At 42.1% G+C, this 19,574-nt stretch overlaps 1 protein-coding gene across 4 annotated transcripts in view; it reads left to right on the forward strand.

Moving 5' to 3' along the window:
- The first annotated feature begins 437 nt into the window (after nucleotides 1-437).
- The window catches only part of VGLL3 (vestigial like family member 3), a 29,238-nt gene continuing 10,101 nt past the window's right edge, over nucleotides 438-19,574 (forward strand). For 2 of the 4 annotated variants that reach the window (XR_011338571.1, XM_069870038.1), the window contains exons 1-3: nucleotides 439-672; nucleotides 9,755-10,010; nucleotides 16,651-17,151. Coding sequence is in view for 3 of the 4 variants with exons in the window: in XM_069870038.1 (XP_069726139.1) it covers nucleotides 577-672; nucleotides 9,755-10,010; nucleotides 16,651-17,151 (853 nt within the window). In the remaining variant the exon portion in view is untranslated. Of the gene's footprint in view, nucleotides 673-9,754; nucleotides 10,011-16,650; nucleotides 17,152-19,574 lie in introns of all 4 variants that reach the window. The other 2 variants (XM_069870065.1, XM_069870054.1) reach the window with 2 other exon arrangements.

Here is a 19,574-nt window from a genome sequence, read left to right on the forward strand (position 1 = left end):
TGACAGGAATGGTTAGACTCGTGATCCTGGAGGTCTTTTCCAACCTGGTGATTCTGTGATTCTGTTGTTGTTTTTAAATACCGTGGACCAAATGTGGGAAGAGAGGCTTCCCAGGTAAGCTGAAAGGCATCCAACCCGCCACCTCCTATGGGACAAGCGGTACTCCAAGAACGATTTCCAGGACGAATCCCTCGGGAGGCAAAAGCGTGCGGGATGCAGCCGCTCTTGGCACCGGCGAGTCCGCGCTGCTGAAGCTCGGCGGAGCCTCTCCCGGACCACGGCCCGGCTCTTGGGTTGGGGTCGCCTCACCGGGAGCTCACAGGCGCCCCAGGGTTCGCCCCGGGGCGGGGGCGCAGGTGCCGCGGGGGCCGGCGGGGGCGGGCGGGGCGCGGTCCCTCCCCCGCTGCCCGCGTCGCGCTATAAGTGCGGGCGCGGGGCGCGGCGGCCGCCGAAGATGCGCGGGCAGCCGGGGCTGCGCGGCGCCCCGCCGCGGCCGCCCTGCGCGGAAAAGGAGAGGAAAAAGAAGGAAGGAGGAGGAGGAGGAGAGGGAGGAGGTGGTGCGGAGCGGCCGCTGCCATGAGCTGCTCGGACGTGGCTATGCAGCAGCCCGTCCCGGCGGCGTGCGGGGCGCCCCGCTACCCGCCGGCAGCGCCCGCCGCGGGATGCCCGCAGGTGAGCCGCGGGGGGGACGGGCTGGGAGGTGGTTGTGGGGGGCTCTGGGGGAGCCTCCCCCGTTAGCGGGGCTGGAGGTCTCCGCCCCGGCCGGGCAGCGGGGCGCTCGGCAGCCCCCAGCCCGATTTGGAGATGCGGGGAGCTGGGGGTCCCGAGGGCAGCGCAGCGCAGCCTGCTGAGAACTTTTCCCTATAGAAATAACTACTTTTCCTCCCCGTGTTCTGATATATTCTGGGGGTGGGCGTAGGCTTGCCGGAGTGGGGAACGGGGGGAGAAAGTTATTTCTTGCCTTCTTTCCCTTCCTTACTTAACGAGACTCCCTGCCCGCCCGCTCAGCCGGGAACAGCGCTCCGGTGGAGTTTCCAGCTGAATTTGGCGATCAGATGTAATTATTTATTTATTTGCTTATTTATGAAAGTGAATCAGGAAATTCTTATCAGGCTGACAGCATTTTTAGACTATGCAGTGCGTGGGTGAAGTGGGACTAATATTGACTTGGCCCTAATGCAGTCATCTGAGAATACATTTTTTGGTTGTTGCTGCATTCCATAAGGTTTTATCATTATTATCCATGAAGATTGTTTTCCCCGTACATGGGAAGTGACCCCTAATATCATCTTGCCTGGGAGACACGAATATGGGCTAAACCATTAAAATTCCTATTGCGTGTTATTGGTTTTTTTCCTTATTGTTGGGAGAGAGAGCCCATTTGCAGAAATGATACCCCAGAGAACTTCTCCAGGTTGCTCCTGTTGTTCACTGTAAACGCAGGCTCTGGAAAACTTGTGAGTTTTGTCTGTTGCAGTGTGCCTTTGTTATTTCTTCTTTATTCTAGGTAATGGCTTGCAGAACCTTCCATTTGTAGAATACTTTTTACTTAAGATGTTTCGGTTGGGATATCTGGAGCTCAAGTTGTTAGCCTGCATGATTTGGAGGAAAAATAAATACATATTCCCAAATAACTTGACTCTTTGACTAAGACACCTATAAGTAGAAAACTGCAATTGAAACTTTGGTGAACTTTTGGCATTTATCTCTAGGTGATCAGCTGTATTTCTCTTCCAGATCTGGAGTGTAGGGCACATAGTATGTGAAAATCTATTAAACAATTATTAGCAGTTGTGTCACACTCAAGTGTAATTGCTTTTTATTTTTAAACAGAATTGTGAAGTTTCTCTGTCAGCTGTAAAGCAGCACCATGTATGAAACATCCCAGAGTCACCCTAATGAATACTAAAGTTTCTTGAAATTTCAAATAAACTGGGTTCTTGTGGCTTTTGTTGTTTAAGTAAAGTGGAGGTAGATAAGCAAGACAAGAAACATAGATAGCTCTGTTGAGCCAATGCAGCTCATGAGTTGTGACCAGCAAAATATATCCCTTTATCGCCAAAAACCATTCTAAACCTTGCTGTCCTGTGAGTTATTGTCAATTTTTCTTTAGTTAGTCCTGCCTGCGCCAGCTTTCATGAAATATTTGGAGCTGGAGGGTCTTCGCCAATTACTTCAATATTGGACTGGAAAACCAAGCTGTTGTTGCTGAACTGAGAATGTTTCACCTTCTAATTCTAACAGTTATGAACTTCAGAGCATTTTATATATTTTCTTGGAATCCGGTTTAAAAAAAAAGCCAACACCAGAAAAACCCCAAAGTAAATGTAGAATGAACTCCTTGTGCATCTGTAGTTGTAGTGGAAATAGTATCGTTTGGGTAACGTTATGACAGTTTGCAAGTCTCCTTTTTTTCTTCAGGATTTTCTTGTCATTTAACAAGTGGCAAAGCGTGTAAGAAAGAAGAATGAAGAATTTGTTGCCAGGTTTTTGTTTCTTCTTACACGTGTGTTCAACATGTAAAATGTGCCTGCACTCATCATGAGGATAAGGACCATTTAAAAAAATGTTCTTCTTTTAAACTGTGGTTTGAAAAGCTGTGAGGGAAGATGAATTAGTGGGATAGCTTAAAAATAAAGTTCTGCATTGGAGCTGATGACGTGGAGTGAACCCTCAAAATATCTGAGGACTCCATTGAAGCATTTTTTTTGCTGTTGCTTTACTACTCTGTTGTCTTTCTGTACTCAGTAAAGTTGTTTGATTTCTGAGAATGCAAGCTGTTCCATGCTATTCTCCTGTTAGCTTTCCTTTCTTCCTCAGCGTGAGGAGGGGTAGGTGTGTTGTTCTAACTGAAGCTTGTGCAGCTTTATAGGTATTTGTAATAAGTCTGTTGCAACCATGTAATTGCTTATACCAGTGTTTGATATCAGTTTTGTATCCTCTAAAGAGCAAAGCAAGATCCTTAGCTGTGGAGCTGCCCTTGCAGATGCGTAGGCTCGAGTTCTGGGCCGTGGGGTCTCTCTGAAGAGAGGTAACCTCATTTTGAACCTGTGTGTTGTGTGCTACAAATGTCGGTCAGGAGAATTGTCTCCAGAAATTGGCTGCTCTGCAGTGAAAAGGGATGAATGGACATCTCCATTTTTTGTTTTTAGTTTTTTGTTTTTTTTTTTTAAATGGCTGATACTGGAATTGCTTTTGAATGATTGACTAGTATGCAGATCGTGCAGAAGTGACAGATTTTTGTTTTTTTCTTAGAGGATGGTTCATCATGCCTTTTTAAAGTTACTGCACTCTAAAGTTATTCCCATATTCCTCTATATGCGGTTTTCTGGTAAAATTGGAGCAGAATTGGTTTTTTGCCTTGCACAGCAATGCAGAATTTCTGGAAGCTTAGCTTTCACCAATCCATAGCCAAGAAAACTTGCTGGCAAATTAATTTAGATGGGATTTTTTTTAATAGTGCGTAAAGGATTGAAGCCTGAATTTCTATTGAATGTTAATAGCATTGGAGGCTTAACACCTTAGATCTTTGAATTGCTGAAGTTCGGGGTGTTTGCTGGAGGGGAGTAAGTAGAGTAGGGATATATGTGCTCATACGACGCCAGAAGGAACTGATAAAAATGGGATGTGGCCCTAATTCTACAGATAAATTGGGGTTTCCATATTCCTTTAACAAAAGACACTGAGTATGTGCTGTTGTTAGAATTACACACGCATTCCTGTGCGTGGTAAGAAGCTGTGCCTGTGCTTCTGTAAAGCCCTGCAGAATGGCGAGATTAGAAATGTCTTCATCATAAGCTTTTCTGAGGGGCTGTGCAGCTGTAGTAGTGAGTTTTGGCTCTGCTGTGGTTTGAGTGAGGAATGGGTGTAACAGAGTTGCTCATTTGAAGAGACTCTGCAAACGCATAATGGGTGAAGAATCCTGTCGTATTCTTGGCACCTATGAAATGCTGGGACAGCTTGCCGTGCCCTGTTGATCTAGGTATAGCGAGCTGCAGAGCTATGGCTAAGGTAGAATTCACCCCGGCTCGCTAAAACAGCTGAGCTTAAGACCTTTGAAACAAGAAATTACAGTATATGGTAGTTTTGGAATTTCTCCATGGTATGTAGATGTAGAGAGCCAACACCATACTTGCTAAATCAATTCTTGAATAAAGAGTTGTGGTATACTCGAGTCAGACTATCTGCTCGCATGCTGTAGACAGACTTTTTCCAGATAAGGATTTGTCTCCATTAGTAAATTAGGTCACTAACTGGGCTCTTCCTTCCAAACTAACAACAACACTGCAGACAAGGACAAGTTACATTTAATGTTGTCAGCTGGCTGTAGCTAAACCCTAATTCACTTACTTTAACTTCAGTTTTTCAGTAAAGTTCTTTGTATCACATGATCACAACTTTGAGGACAGCCTTATTACAACACTTACACTGTGTGGCAGTCCACAGCATTGAACACAGCAGATAGAAGCAGAAGATAGCTTTACGTTTAGTTTTTATAGTTCAGGTGCTTTCTCAAGGCTTATTCCGAAGCCCCCAGTGGTTGCCCTGCTGCTGACTTCACTGGAAATTGAATCAGACATATATAACTCACCTATAAATGCTACTTCCAGAATTACAGCATTTAAAAACTGGATTGAGTCTTGCCCGATGTGTGGGGATTTTGTTTGTTTCTTTTGTTTAAATCCATGAGACACTGCCGATTTAAAATATTTGGCTTTCTTTACTTTGTCGTTCTGATTGGGACTAAGTTCTATTTGATCTTCCTCTATCTACATAAAAATAGAGCTTTAGACTCTAGTGATACACTTCTGTTGAAATGTACAGCAAAGGATGTATAAATTAATTCTTTTTCCACTGCTTCTCTGCACAAACAGAACACATCAGGAGCTCCAGGATCAACTGCTCCAAATCCAGTGGCTCACCTGAAAGCAAGCGTGTGGCTTTGCTCTCAGTTTGCGAGGGCAGAAGTTAGCATTTCATGTTTTCAGGGCATGCTGTAAATATTGCTTTCAGGCCCAGCATTCCATGCTCTGATTGCTTGAAATTGTCTTCTTCCTTGAACACTTTCTGTGTTATCAATAGGAGCCTGCTTGGCAGACAGCTCCACAAATGGAGGACTGTCCATGATTTGCCTTGAGTTTGTTGCTGAAATTCCTTCTCAGAAGCTTATGTCAAATGACAGCCTTTTTTCTCAGGGTAGGGTCATATAGTGTTTCGTCAGTGTAGTTAGTATTTATTTTTGGTTTCTGTTCTTTCTCTCATAATGGAAAATCTGTAACAGGTGGCCACAGGCACACCAGACTTTCATACTTGGGAGCATAAGGGACCATATGCTGAATGATGACATGTATGGAGATAATAAGTTGTAGCAATAAGCAACCAGCTTATATGTAAAATAAGAGCTGGTCTGAATTTTTGATTCGAACTTGGCTAAACTAAAACTTTCTCTGTTCTCAACTGTGCTCAGTTGTTTTTCTGTTAGCTGGGTTCAGCTGGAAGTAAATTTTTTTTCAATTTGCAAAAAAGTAACATTCTGACATTTTTACCAGACACCTTAGGTAAGGTCTGGGACCCTTGAAGTCAGTTGGACTTTTGCCACTCATTTAATGTTGCCAGAATTTCACTGTATGAGAACTGTTTTATTTGGTTCTGGATAGGGTATGTCAGAAAATAACAGGAATCTTAAAGATGGGTTTTGTGTGAGGCTTTTGGACCACATGATTTCTTGGTCTAAAAGAGGTCAGTTCTGCGTCAGAAGACAAGAGGATGCTTAACCAGTACAAGCCTTCTCTTGAATATTCCTATATTAGCGGTGATTTACCATTGACCTTCAGTTTCCTTTTGATAGCTTGCAGTTAGGAGTTTAAATTCTCTTTGGAAGAGCCTGTTTGTGTATATATGAAGTAACAAAAATAATGTTTGTTTAAGCTGAATTCAGCCCGTGCTGTACAACATTGTTTACTCAGAGGCTGTACCATTCATCCTTCAGCCACAAACTTGGTCTGTTATCTCAGCTGGATCAGGTGCTATAGACACTGGACTTTCCTATTTCCCAGTATGCTAAACTGACTTTGAATTCTGTGTTCTGGATCCTGGCCAAGATGAGATTTTGTGTTTGTTTTGTTTTTCAAGAGACTGCTTAATCTCAGTCTCTAGTTTGTAAGGAAGAGAGAGGTGGAATTCATGAATATATGAAAGTATTACAGATATGAACACAGGCAAGAAATATGTTGTTTGGTCAGAAAATATCCTTTGTTTGTAAAGATACTACAGATGCTGTTGGCTGCTTAATTATATGCCAGAACTGTTTCGATGAGAAGGGTTCAAGTGAAACTGTGCTAGCTCAGATTAGTTATCAGAAATCTAAGCTGGGGATTTTTTTTGCTTCATCTCGCACCCCTTCCTCTCCCCAGCCCCTGCCATGATCGTGGGACAAATTCATTAGCAGTTTATGATCTTGCATACATTTCAACTTGCACATGTGCAGTCAGAAATGTTCTGAGAAGATTACTGTTAAGGTCAGAACAAGTAACTTGAAATTTGTTTGCAGGCAAAGCATTTTAAGGGAGTTAGGGGAAGAAAAAACATTATTAAAAGATACGCATAATGGAAAGGGTATAAGTATGTTGCATTCAGGGAAAACTTATTCAGTGACCTTATCTCTCTGTATTCTCTCATTCAAAGAGTCTTGTAATTACAAGCTGATAATTTCCTATTGAAATACAAATTAAATAGATCTATCTGATCACAGTCTTGATACAATTTTGAAAAATATTTTAATTTAGAACTCTTATCCCTTGTAAAAAATTCAGCACAAAAGACAGCTTTTTTCATTGTAAGTAACATCAGTCCATACACAAGGCCTTGTACTTGTCTGTCAGTGCTACCATCTTTTATATATCTATATATATATAAATATGTATATATGTATGTATTAAAAGTCAGATTTAGCGTTTTCAAAAACACCAAGCGTAGAGGCCCAGCAAGTGCTCAGAATATCTTGTAATGACTGTCCATGGACTGGAGGGGAGAGAAGAGAGTTGAAATGGAAAATGAATTAGATTCTTAGGCTGTGGAAGGGGGAACATTCCTGCGCAGAGAAGCTACTCTGGAGATAAGTTTTAATTTCCTGAGCTCCAGTCCCTATATAGGAACATTGAAAGACTTCCTTCCTGATAACCGAGTCAAGCCAGGGGCTATGTTAAACGATGTGTTTCTGTATATAATTTTATGCTTGTATATGTATTTGCATACTCACAGTATAAATAAGAATAGTGTACCTGTAATGATAGAAATCAGCTTTTAAAGTGTATTGCATGTATTCAAAGTGTGGCATGTACACTGCATTTAAAATATTGTAATATATCAATATCTATTTACAGTTCTGTAAAGGATCTCTTTCATACCTTTGCCCTATGTAAAAAAAAAAAAAAAAAAACCAACCAAAAAACCAAAGAAAAAACCCCAACAAAAAACCCCAAATGCAGCCAAACACAAAAATGAGAAAAGCACCCTCTCCAACCACCTGTCTTGCATTTTAAAGAGATTCTGGGTTATGACACACCTTTAAGAATGATCAGGTCACTGAGGTAGATGTGTTACAGATATCTGATGCCTATATCTTCTATATATGCAATATTATAACCATTTATGTCTTTCAAATGTATCATCATTACATGATTACTTAGGCAAAACCTTGAAGCTCACTATAAGTGATGTCTTAGTAAGCATTTCAGGAACAAATATTAGGAGACTTTTGCTTTGTTTACAGAAGGGACAGAGCATTTAAGAAAAAAATATAGCTCACCCCAGTTTCTGGATTTGCAAAAGTTACTTTCAGAGCCTCAGACTAGGTTTCATTTCAGCAATTAGTTTGTAGTAAAATTGTCTTAATTTCCTATTTACTTTTTTTTTTTAAAGTGAATCCCACCGGGTTCTTATAATATGTGTTTTGGGATCTTGGAATAAAACCTTAAGTCTGAGTAATTAATACTGTGCTAAGCAGATCCACACTATAACTTGCTTTGTGCTGCACAGATTTACTTGAATACCAAACCATTGTCTGGACATCCCAAACTGTAAAACAAAATTACTCATCTCACATTGCAGTTCATGTAACAATGTTAGAATTAAAGGTATTGCTGAGCTATTTTATCAGTTAACCTACTGTAATGACGGATCTGTCAGTATTGTTATAAGCTTTTAGTATTTCAGGTTTTAATTCCACTTTTCAATAGCTCTTTCTTACAGTTAATTTTTAAATAACCATTCATAATTAAGAATTAGCCCCAGAATATCTGGTATGTGTAACAATAAGAGAATTTGTATTGGCTTATATGATTTTAGAAAGCATCAAATGTAATTGTATTGATGGTATACAAGGTCAGAAAATTACTTTCAATTATTTCTAAATGGGACAAGCTTATTTATTCTATAAGTGTAACTTATGTGGTTATTTAACTTTTTCTATAGAACAACTTTGGAAAAAGAGAAAAAAACCACGTAAACTTTAAAGAGATTCTGATGGCGCTGAAGTGTTGCCAAGCAAACCATAAAAGATAAGTCAGGCTGTAATTCTATAGAAAAACTATGAAATACTTCTGCATATGTGCTGTCGTTGTTTTTGGATTCCTGAAGTCACTTGTGTGTAGAGTCAGCTGTAGAAGTGGCTAGCTTGCTAAGAGCTATGATTCCTGCAGCTTGATTGTTGTGGGGAGGTTATTTTTTTGTGTGAAAACAGTTGTAAAGTAGAACATCTGAAAGATATGTTCTATGCAGAATGGATCTTCACACACATTTATTTTGATGTTTAAGTTTGGTTTGAGAGAGAGAGAAGAAATAGCTATTCACAGATGGCTTGTCCGGGTTTTATTTTTTTTATAAGCTTCTCTGTGTTTTTTGGTTTGGGGTGGATTTTTTGTATGTGTTTGCAGACTTGTCAATCCTCCTCTTCACCCAGATCACATGTTTAACTTTTTATGACTTGAATTTTTGTTCTTTTTTTTCCAGAAGCTGATGTTTGAAAAATAATAAGGAAAAATGTAAAAAAAACTCCACCCCAGCCTCAAAACAACAACAACAAAACACCCCAAACCAACCAACACCTCCCCTCCTCCCAACCCCTGCTTGCCAACCTAAAGTATAGCTTCCTGTAGTAAAAATTTCCTTGTCAGTGACTGAGAATTTGTGTTTTGTGGACTTTTGTAACATGGAGGAAAATTTTTCAGGAAGTACTAAATTCTCCCATCTTTACTCCCTCATCAAGGAGTAGATGTGGGGAGTCCAGAGAGCTGTGTATTCTCAATTAGGGGAGCACGTCTGGGGAAAGCTGCTTCATGTTCAACTAGTTGGGTGAAATGCAGACTGTGTTGATCTGGCTAACCTTCCAGAGGGCTGGACTCAGCCTCTAGTAGCCTTCACTGATGGGAATTTCCTTTCCAGGTGGGAGTCAGGAGTGAATTGTTAGAATCTGTTTTCTTTTCAAGCTATTGAATGAAAGCTGTTGCCGATAAATTGTTGTGGTGAAATGTGCCTGAGAAGCAGGTCCATCTGTGTGTGAGGAATAAAAACTCTAAGTGGCGCTGATAATCTCTTCTTTGTGAAATGTCGGTGCAAAATATTTCTGGTTTCCAACTGTAATTATGAAATGAATATTCAACTTATTCAGTTATTTTTCTTTAAGAAAACCAGATGTTGAGCTTGCACTGAATGCTGTCAGTGATACATCTCTTGTTTGTTTTGTTTTTAATCCCAGAAGAAGTTAGCAGTATACCACAAGATGCAGGAGTCTCTGGAAGTGACCCTTCCTAGCAAGCAAGAGGAGGATGAGAAAGACCAGCCTGCTGAGATGGAGTACCTTAACTCTCGCTGCGTCCTTTTCACTTACTTCCAGGGAGACATTGGTTCAGTAGTGGATGAACACTTCTCAAGAGCTTTAAGCCAAGCCAGTAGCTTCAATCCAGAATCTGCCCTTACCAAGAGCAAGGCAGGGCTAAGTCCTCTATGGAGAGGTAAGAGGAATAGTAACTTGCTCTCCGTGGTGTGACTCACTTGGTCTGTATCCCGGTAACTCATATTGCATTGCAGCTGAAATTTTGCTCCTCTGTGGAGTGGAAAAATTCCCCCCAGTTTTGAAAGAAACAAGCAGCTTCTTGGGGTTGAGTGATCTGAAGTGTTAAAAAGGGAAAGAGGTGCCAAAGGCATAGAAGGAGCAGGCGTCTCCCTTTCTTGCCATAGCCTGTGGCTCCCTTGAGGCCTGGAAGGAGCAGGGCAGAATTTACGTGTTTTCACGAATGTCTGCTGCAAGGTTGGAGGCTTATTTTTAAGCTCCAAGTGTGGAACTTGGCCTGCGAGGCAAGAGCAAAGCTATTTGGAATGGTGTCCTTGGATGTGAGGAGACTCATGCAGTCTTCTTGGGTGACTTTGCCAGGGGATTATGATTCGTCTACAGCTACTTCCCAGGTGTGGAGGAGGCAGCACATACTGGAATAGGCTTGGGTGCTAGCTGGAGCCCATGTGGCTGCAGTCATGTGGCATGATGTGTTGCTGCCTTGCCCAGGGGCAGAGCCCTGTTGGCTTCTGTGTGTGAAGTGAGGATGACCTGTTAATCTGCTTCTGAGCAGGGAGTAGACATGCAGTAGGTGCTGCAAGGTGTCTGAATACTGCCATAACATTTGTCTTGTAATGTGTGTACACATGGTAAGTGTAACAAGGAGCAGATCTTGTCAGGTAAACTAGGTAGACCTTCAAGACAAGGTTAGTGACAGGAGAAAGTGTGCCAGTAAGATGCTATTTCCATTTTGTTGACTATAGCAGTCTGAGTAGTTTTTCAGATCGACAAGTGCATTATTTCTGATCATGTCTGTGTGTAGACTGGCAAAGGGATGTGACCTAAACATCGTGAGCAATGACCTTGCCTTGGGTGGAGCAAGAGAGATACTGTGAGGTTCCTTATAGGGGCGGTGGTCGTAATTGGGAATTTTGAGGTGAGAGTGTTTTGATAAAAGTCATGGGATTTTTAGAAACCACTCTGTGGAGCAAAATAGCACAGAAAGACTTGCTTTCCAGAAAGATGATGACAAATCCACGGAAGTTTAAGCAGAGGTCAGCACAAGTGGCTAGGGAGCTAGAGGAATTTATGGCTTGAGCCGGGACCATTAATTCTAATGGGAAGGTTTCGGTCGACTTGACTGAGAGCAGGATTGAACTTAAGCTTACTAAAAAGGAGTCTGGAGCATTTATAAATTGCCCAGGCAGGCTATAAATGTTTTAGAAATGGGTTCAAGGCAGTCCTCAGAGATCCCATGCATACAGCAAGCCCTCTTCATGAGCCTGGAGACATACCATGGGTGGGGTTACGTGTCTTCTCTTTGCCTTTAGACATACTCTGCTGTTTTTCCCTGGCTCCCCTCATAGCTGCACAGCCCTCCCCAGAGGGCCCTGCATGGGATAGGGTGGCCTGGCATAAGGGTTCTTCAGCCATGCTGCCTTCTGACCTGGCATGCCCCATGCCCTAAGCAGGGAACAGACGTCTGTGTGTCCTGAAATTCTTCTGGGAATAAAGTAAGAGGATATGTCCTTTGCTGTCCCCACACCTGCTGAAGCAGTGTGAAAATCCCCAGGGAGGCTGCTGGGCAGATCTGCTTGGTTCTGTGCTGTGGATGCCGAGAAAGCTGAGGGTATCTGCTTCTTCAGAGAACAGAAGCTGATGAGACTTACCAGGCCTAAATGAGTTTTGGAAACGTGCCTACTTGAAGAAAGTGGGGAAGGAGTGATGCTTGTACCTTGATCTTGTGGTTCATGTACAGTTGTCAAAGATGCTTAGAGCAAATGGATGTGAATTTGTAGCCTGTTACCTAAAGAGGCTAAAATATCACTAGCTTGAAGGTCTTTTATAAATAACCTTCATGGGTAGTCAGTTTTTTTGTCAATAAATTACTCAAAGATAAATAAACAATTAAAAAAAAAAAAAAAGCTTTTGCATTTGCAGTAGCTGTTTTGGAAGGTACAGATTTAAATGGAAAGTGCGTGGGCATGAGCTGGCTACTTAGCAAACTGTGTTATTTCTTTACCTGAAAGGAGGAATTTGTAATGTTTTATACTATTTTTTTTTCTTTCCATCTTCTTTTGGAGTTTTCTCAGTGTCCTGATGGAAGAGCAAGATGTAATTTCAACACTAAGATGATACTATGGGGGCTTTATTTCAAGGAGGTATTTTGCTTATGTATAGAAAATAGAACCCATTTTCCTGAAAAGGGCAAACTTTTGTCTTTTATGTTTTGAAAATACTAATCGGCTTAGGCTAACTTCAAAACTGACTTTTATAAATGTAGTTCCCTACAACAGGAACCAGTAGAATGGACTTTGAATAGATGGTCACACTCAGAGTTGCATTCAATGACTCAGTGTCCAAGTGGAGGCTGATGAGTGGTGTTCTACAGGGGTTGGTATTGGGACTGGTGTTCTTTAATGTGTTTGTTACAGACACCCTCAGCAGGTTTGCTGATGACACCAAGCTGCATGGTGTGGTTGACACGCTGGAGGGAAGGGATGCTATCCAGGGAGACCTTGACAGGCTTGAGAGGTGGGCCTTTGCGAACCTCATGAAGTTCAACAAGGCCAAGTGCAAGGTCCTACACCTGTGTCAGGGCAATCCCAAGCACAAATACAGGCTGTGCAGAAAATGGGTTTAGAACACTGCTGAAGAGAAGGACTTTAGATGGGAAGCTCAACATCAGTCAGCAACATGTACTTGCAGCCCCGAAAGCCAGCCATATCCTGGGCTGCATCAAAAGAAATGTGCCCAGCAGGTCAAGGGATGTGATTCTACTCCTCTACTCTACTCTTATGAGACCTTATCTGGAGTACTGTGTTCAATTTTGGAGTCCTCAGCCCAGTAAGGACATGGACCTGTTAAACTGAATCCCAAGAAGGGCCACAAAGATGATCAGAGGGCTGGAGCACCTCCCATACAAGGAAAGGCTGAGAGAGTTGGGCTTGGTCAGCCTAGAGAAGAGAAGGTTCCAGGGAGGCTTTAGAACAGCCTTCCAGAACTTAAAGGGGGCCCACATGAAAGCTGGGGAGGGACACTTTATCAGTGACGGTAGTGGTTTTAAGCTGAAGGAGCAAAGATTTAGATTAGACATTGGGAAGAAATGCTTTACTGTGAGGGTCATGAGGCACCGGGACAGGTTGTCCAGGGAAGCTGTAGATGCTCCATTCCTGGAAGTGTGCAAGGCCAGAGTTGTTGCAACGAGATGATTTTTACAGTCCCTTCCAACCCAAGCCATTCTATGATTTTATGAATTTTCAGCTATAGGTGTAGATTTTTAAAATCTTTTGCAGGGGCTAATAAAACTAGTGATACCTTGAAACTAATGTAACCATAGTGGTATTTTATCAATGTGTTTTCCTAGCTGCAAGTGTTGTGTGGATTTTATTTTTTTTTGTTTTAGGGGTGCTTGTTTTCTTTTTCCTCCTGCCTTAACTGAGAATAATCTACTACAGAAAATTCCATACATTGTCTTCTTTACAACATGTGTGCGTTAGCATGTTTTCAGTGTGTTTTGTCCAGTCACTACAAACACTTGCATTAGTTGCCCCTTCATGGTATCTGAGATATTGCCATCTCCCTGTACCTTGACTAGGAAATTAGAGTAACTATAGTGTTTTTCTTGGCAGATGGTTTTTGTTAAGTGCCTTCTTCCCCTACTCCTGAAAGCCCATGGAAGTAACTCAAATTATTATTTTTCTTTCTCAAGGACATCACTGAAATGGGTGTTTCTCTTTTTACATATCCCATAGACACCACGTATCTGATGTGATGGTATCTGTAGTTCCAGTTTCTGTTCCAGTACCTGAAGGGGGCATACAGGAAAGCTGGAGAGGGATTTTTCATAAAGGCATGTAGTGAGAGGACCAAGGGGAATGGCTGTAAATTGGAGAGGGGCAGATTTAAACTAGACATAAGGAGGAATTTCTTCACAATGAAGGTGGTGAGGCAGTGCCACAGGTTGCCCAAGGAAGTTGTGGATGCCCCATCCCTGGAAGCATTCAAGGCCAGGCCTTGAGCAGCCTGATCTAGTGGGAGATGGAATTGGATGGTCTATAAGGTCCTTTCTGACTCAAACCGTTCAATGATCTGTAAAGATAATTGGTTGTGCTCACTGTTTTAAAGGTGGGAAGGAAAGGATGCCTATCAAGCAGTGTGGAAATATGTGGTAGCTGGGGGATGTGGCTCAACGTAGAGATGGTTCTTATTGATGGGATTGCTGCACATTTAATATTTAGTAGCATACTGTGAACAATCCAGGTAGATGAACTTTTCTTGCATGTTCATGTAACCTGGATGGACCCTGTATCTCTGGTAACGTGACTTGACGTTGACCTGTGAGATTGATCTCTGCAGTTACAGGGAATGATGTCTCTCTGAGGGCTGATCCATGGAAGTTTCTGACAGTGTTAATGGCTTTGTGAAATGTGCACATTTGAAAAACGGAGGTGACCAAAAGTGTTTCCTCTACAGTAGACCTTCTGCATGATTGGTGAAGCCAAGCTGGTGTGTACTTTGGGTTGAACTCATACTGGCAAATCTGTGGTTTGAAGTGCTCTCTTCTGATGTCCAGATACTGTTTGGTTTTCTGTGCTATTTTTGAAGTGAGATGGTTTGGACTTAGGGCTCTTCTATGCAGATAACATCTAGTGAGTTTCCAAAAATGCTAGATTAGAGATTAGTTTTCCAGAATACTGGCAATGTTTTGTCAAACTGTACTCCTCTGTTAAGCACTGAGGAAGACAGCAGATTGAACATGAAGCAGTTTGGTTTTGCATTTTTTTTTTTGCTGTAAGCCCTGCTGCCAACACTAAGCCATGTGCACCCTTTGTTTTAGCCTACTCCCTTGCAACAATTTACAAAGGAACAATTTACAAAGAACTATACCAATTTTAAAGGGGTGCTGAGGCTTCTGTTATATGCTTGAAGCTCTCACCAGTCTTTTAGGATGAATTATAGTAGAAATATGTTGCTAATAAAGAATCAGCCTTTTGAAGAAAGCAGTGTTGGAATGCAGTTTGTTAGGTAAGCTTACAGCCTCTGAAGGAGTTTGGCTCAAAAAAATTCTCTATGTTTGTCTATAGTGGGCTTGCAAAGTTTATTTCCCATATCAGACGTGAATTGGGCTTAATAACTGCGTAAATCAAAGCAAACTGATGTGTGGAGAAAATTTTGTGATTTTAATGGGTTTTCAAACAGATACATGAGTGTTCTAAAGATGCAGACAGGAAACAGTCTTAGAGTTTTTGTTTCCAAAATATTTTTGTGTAAGTGAAGTTCAGAGGCAGGAGCATTTGAAGAATTGGTTCATTCTTAATTGTGTCTTCACCCAAGTCTCATTCCACTTGCTTGTTAAACAAAGCAAAACAAAAGGTAATTTAAAAAAATATTTTGTAAATGCTATGTGAGGAACAGAGGATTCCTCACTTTATCAAATATTAAACTTTCCTGGCTTTATTTCTCTGTAGGCAGTTTTTATGACTGTTCTTTCATCAGAGGTAAAGTCCTGTATTTTTATGGTTCTATCTTTGACCCAAAAATTTCCTATTTGAGCTGAGACATATTGCATGAAGCAATACTTTCAAACATGAGCTGGCAAGAGGATTGTGAGAATGTAGGTGCCAATACTTTCCTACACATCAAAAAACACTAACCTCTCCTTCAAAAGATGAATTTTTAGAATGTGATTTCATAGTGTAGAGGTATTGGAATCTGTTTAAATATAATTTGAGCCCTAGCTGTAATAGGCAGTGGTCTTTTATTTCTACAAAAACTCTGATCCTATTGGGGGCAGGACAGTATGGTGTATTCTATAAGGGATTAATGTAAGATGCGCTAGATACAATCTTTACCCCATCAAAGCATGCAATTAGTTTGAAAAGATCTGGTATTATTCCTTTAGCCAAATGTTTCATATTCTGCAGTGTGACCTGGCTGTCTGTCCTCAGAAGCATTTGCAGCCACAATGTCTGCCTTTCTAAAGGATGTGTTCTGGTCTAGCCAGGAGTTAGCCTCTTGTTATGATTCCCATACCAAGGTCCTGAGAGAACTGTGATTCTTCAGACTGGAGAATTCTTCTTGGGGGGAGGAGGGTGGGGAAGGGAAAGGGAGTGAGGGGGGAAGGGGCAGACGGAGAGGGGGGAATCATATCAATATGTGCAGATACCTGATAGGAGGGAATGACGATGAGGGAGCTAGACTCTCCTCAGCAATACTTGCTTACAGGACAAGAGGCAATAGGCATGAGTTAGGAAACAAGAAATTCCATCTGAATCAAAGAAAATATTTTTTTTTTAATTTTTATTTTGAGAGTGGCCAGCCACTAGAATAGGCTGCCCAGAGAGTTTGGATCTCTGTCAATATCTGATGGGCACAGTCCTGCACAACCTGCTCCAGGTGACCCTGCTTGAGCAGGACGGTTGGACTAGATGATCTCAAGAGGGTCCCCTCCTACCTCAACTGTCCTGTGATTCTGTAGTTGCTGGGGAAGCTCGAGTTCAGTGTTACAAATTTGAAAGACTAGAAAATCGTTGTGGGGTTCTTGTCATTAAACTTGCTGTTCAGCATGAGTCATACTTTATTTCTCTCCTCTCTACCAGAAAGTTCAACAATTTCAAGCCAAAGGAGCAGTTTTCCAACTTCATTTTGGACCAGCTCTTATCAGCCTCCCCCTCCACCATGTTTAAGTGGAGTACACCCCGATTTCCCTGTTACTGCACCAGGCACCTTCCCAACACCAGATCCCAGCAGCTGGCCAGGACATGGCCTTCATCAGACTGCCCCACCTCCTCCCCCTGCTGCATCTGAATCTTGGCATTATCCTTTAGCATCTCAGGTGAGCCCTTCATATGCACACATGCATGATGTGTACATGCATCACCATCACCCTCATCCACACATGCACCATCACCATCCCAGCTCGCACCGTGACCCCCGGTATGGGTCCCTGCTGATGCCTTCAGTCCGTGCAGCCAGGATTCCTGCTCCCCAGTGTGACGTGACAAAGACAGATCCTGCCGCAGTCACCAGTGCTACCTCAGCATGGGCTGGAGCCTTTCATGGAACAGTGGACATTGTGCCAAGTTTTGGGTTTGACACAGGTAAGATAGTTCGGTTGTGTCTGTAACTTGTTTTAGCAGGAAGAATTTCACCAAAGAAATGGACTCCCTGCAGCTGAAGCAAGGCTTGTTCTCAGAGCCTTCTCCAAATATATTTCTGGGTGGGAATCCCTCCTGAAATTGCTGTCAGGGCAGATGAGCTGTGAAATATCCAGCTGCCTTTTGCTGAGAGACCTTTGTCTGCCTTGGTCCCGTTCAAGCCAAATGAGTTGTGACATGATGTGCATTTTTTGGTTTAAGTCTTGTGGGAAATGGTTAATTAAACTTCCATGTGGAAGCTTCCAGCTCGTTCAGCTAGTTTATATGTGTATTCACCAAAAAATAGTTCCAATGAGGATTGAACTAGTAAATTGTCGGTATGTGAGGATTGCATCTTACTCGTCTAAATTGGAACAGATTAGCGTTTCCTTCCTGTGTAGTATCCAGGTGTCACATAGAGAGTAGAGATGCTGGCTGAGCTGCACTCACCATGAAACTGAATTTCTTTCTTTAGACTCTAGGCAGAGGTGTGTGAATTAGCCTCGTTTTACTGCAGGGTCTGTAGTCGTAGGATGGCCTCCATAAACTGCATCTGTGAGCTTTAACTGGCAGGCTCTCATCTCAATGTTAGGAGCTGTCTATCAGTCCTCACTGTTCATAGTTACTCGCAATCAGATGATAGGTGGCTAACAGTTTCCAGTGTACCCATCCTGGAGCTCAAATGCACTATTTAGGTTTCCATTTTCTGCTTGATACTCATCTGAACAGCAGAAATCCTTGCAGGTTAGTGCTTATTAAATATGTTGTGTTATTTTTTTTAAGGAAATACTGTGTTTGCATGTCTCTTCCTTTTTCTTTAAGGTATGTGTCGTCTTGATAGCTCTAGCTAACTGATTCAATGTGAGAAGCACTTCCTAGCTTTGATCAGTGTGCAGGGGAACAAAGGGTTGGTGGAGAAAAAAAAAATGCTGTTTCTTAAATATTAAATAATATGAACCCAAAACTCAATTATAAGTGAGCTAACCTAATGCAAGTCAATCTCTCTTCCCTTAATAGCAACTAGGAACCAATAATCTCTTCTGAATACCATGCCACTTGCTGCCTCAAGAAATTAAGAAAAAGCATAATAGGGTTCTTACTACTGAACAATATTATAACTATTAATGATATTTCCAGCCATGCCAGTGATACAAGAGGAATTACATCTTATGCTTTTGGGTATGAAATGATAATCTCTCAGGAATAGGATCTTGAGTTTTGCCTTTCTGGTAAATTCCATGATGGGAGTGAGCTGCCTTCTCTGAAGCATGAGCACATTTTCACTGCCATCCATAGAAGGGGTGAGCCCCCTGGTCTGACAGCAGCCCCAGCAGTCCAGGTCTGGAGCTCTGGTATTCAACTTACCTTTTGGGGATGGAGCTGAAAACTGCTTAAAGGAGTTACTAGGCAGGAGAAACTGCTACCTGCCTTAGTTATAAGTTCAGCCTAGGCTGTGAGTTGTTTCAATGCTAGACAAGTTGATTTGCTTTCTGCTATTTTGTTGTTAGTAAAACGTCTAGCGAACCAAGTGTTTTTATTTTTTTTTCTGTAAAACCCCAGTACTTCATGAAGGACAATGAGTCCTAAAACTGCCTTCCAGAACCAGCATATCCTTTGCTTGGTGCTGCCTGTTTCTTATGAAAATCTCTATGGAGGAGTACAATTGCATGTTAATTTTATCTGAATCCCGATTTGGAGATTCTTAAAAGTGGTTTTCATGTCTTGTAATTGTCCCCTCAGTGTGAGAGACAGTGCAGAAGGCTTGAACTGTTAATTTCTGGCCCATGCCTCATGTGTGGGTCATAATCCATCAGTTCCTGTGGGGGAAAAGAAAAAGGTGAAATGCTGTGTGAGTGGTTTGCAAAAGCAGAGAATGTCAGCAGAGCAATGTCTTGCTTGTTTTTAACTATTCAAAATGACCATGCACTGAAACACAACAGCAAAACCCTATCAGGCAGCCCCAGTATGTCACATTAAGTCTTTGGATACAAGGGAGCAAGCAATGAGGTACAGCAGGTAATGGTAGCCTGTGACGCTGCAATTACTTGCTCCCTTTCCCTGCTCATTCCTCTCTCCTGTGCTTTCCAAACAGAAGCTTGCTGGGAAGGGCAGGAGGGCTCTGGCCTCCTTTTACAACTGGGAAAGCTTAGTTGTCCAGTGTTTTGCATGCATCTCAAACAGTGTCATCCTAGGGAAGGCGAGTTGTGCTGCCAGGGAGAGGAGGGGGCTGCTGAAGCACCACACTGAGTCACATCCACCACTCGCCAATGCAGATGATGTTTTTCTTGCTTCATGTCCCCTCTAGGGTAGATTAATACTGGATAAGTCTCCACATCATGCAGAATTTCATTGCTGTCTAGCACATGAATTAAATGTAATCTCAGCAG

Source organism: Phaenicophaeus curvirostris, chromosome 1 (assembly GCF_032191515.1).
Source record: "Phaenicophaeus curvirostris isolate KB17595 chromosome 1, BPBGC_Pcur_1.0, whole genome shotgun sequence".
Taxonomy (NCBI): Eukaryota; Metazoa; Chordata; class Aves; order Cuculiformes; family Cuculidae; genus Phaenicophaeus; species Phaenicophaeus curvirostris.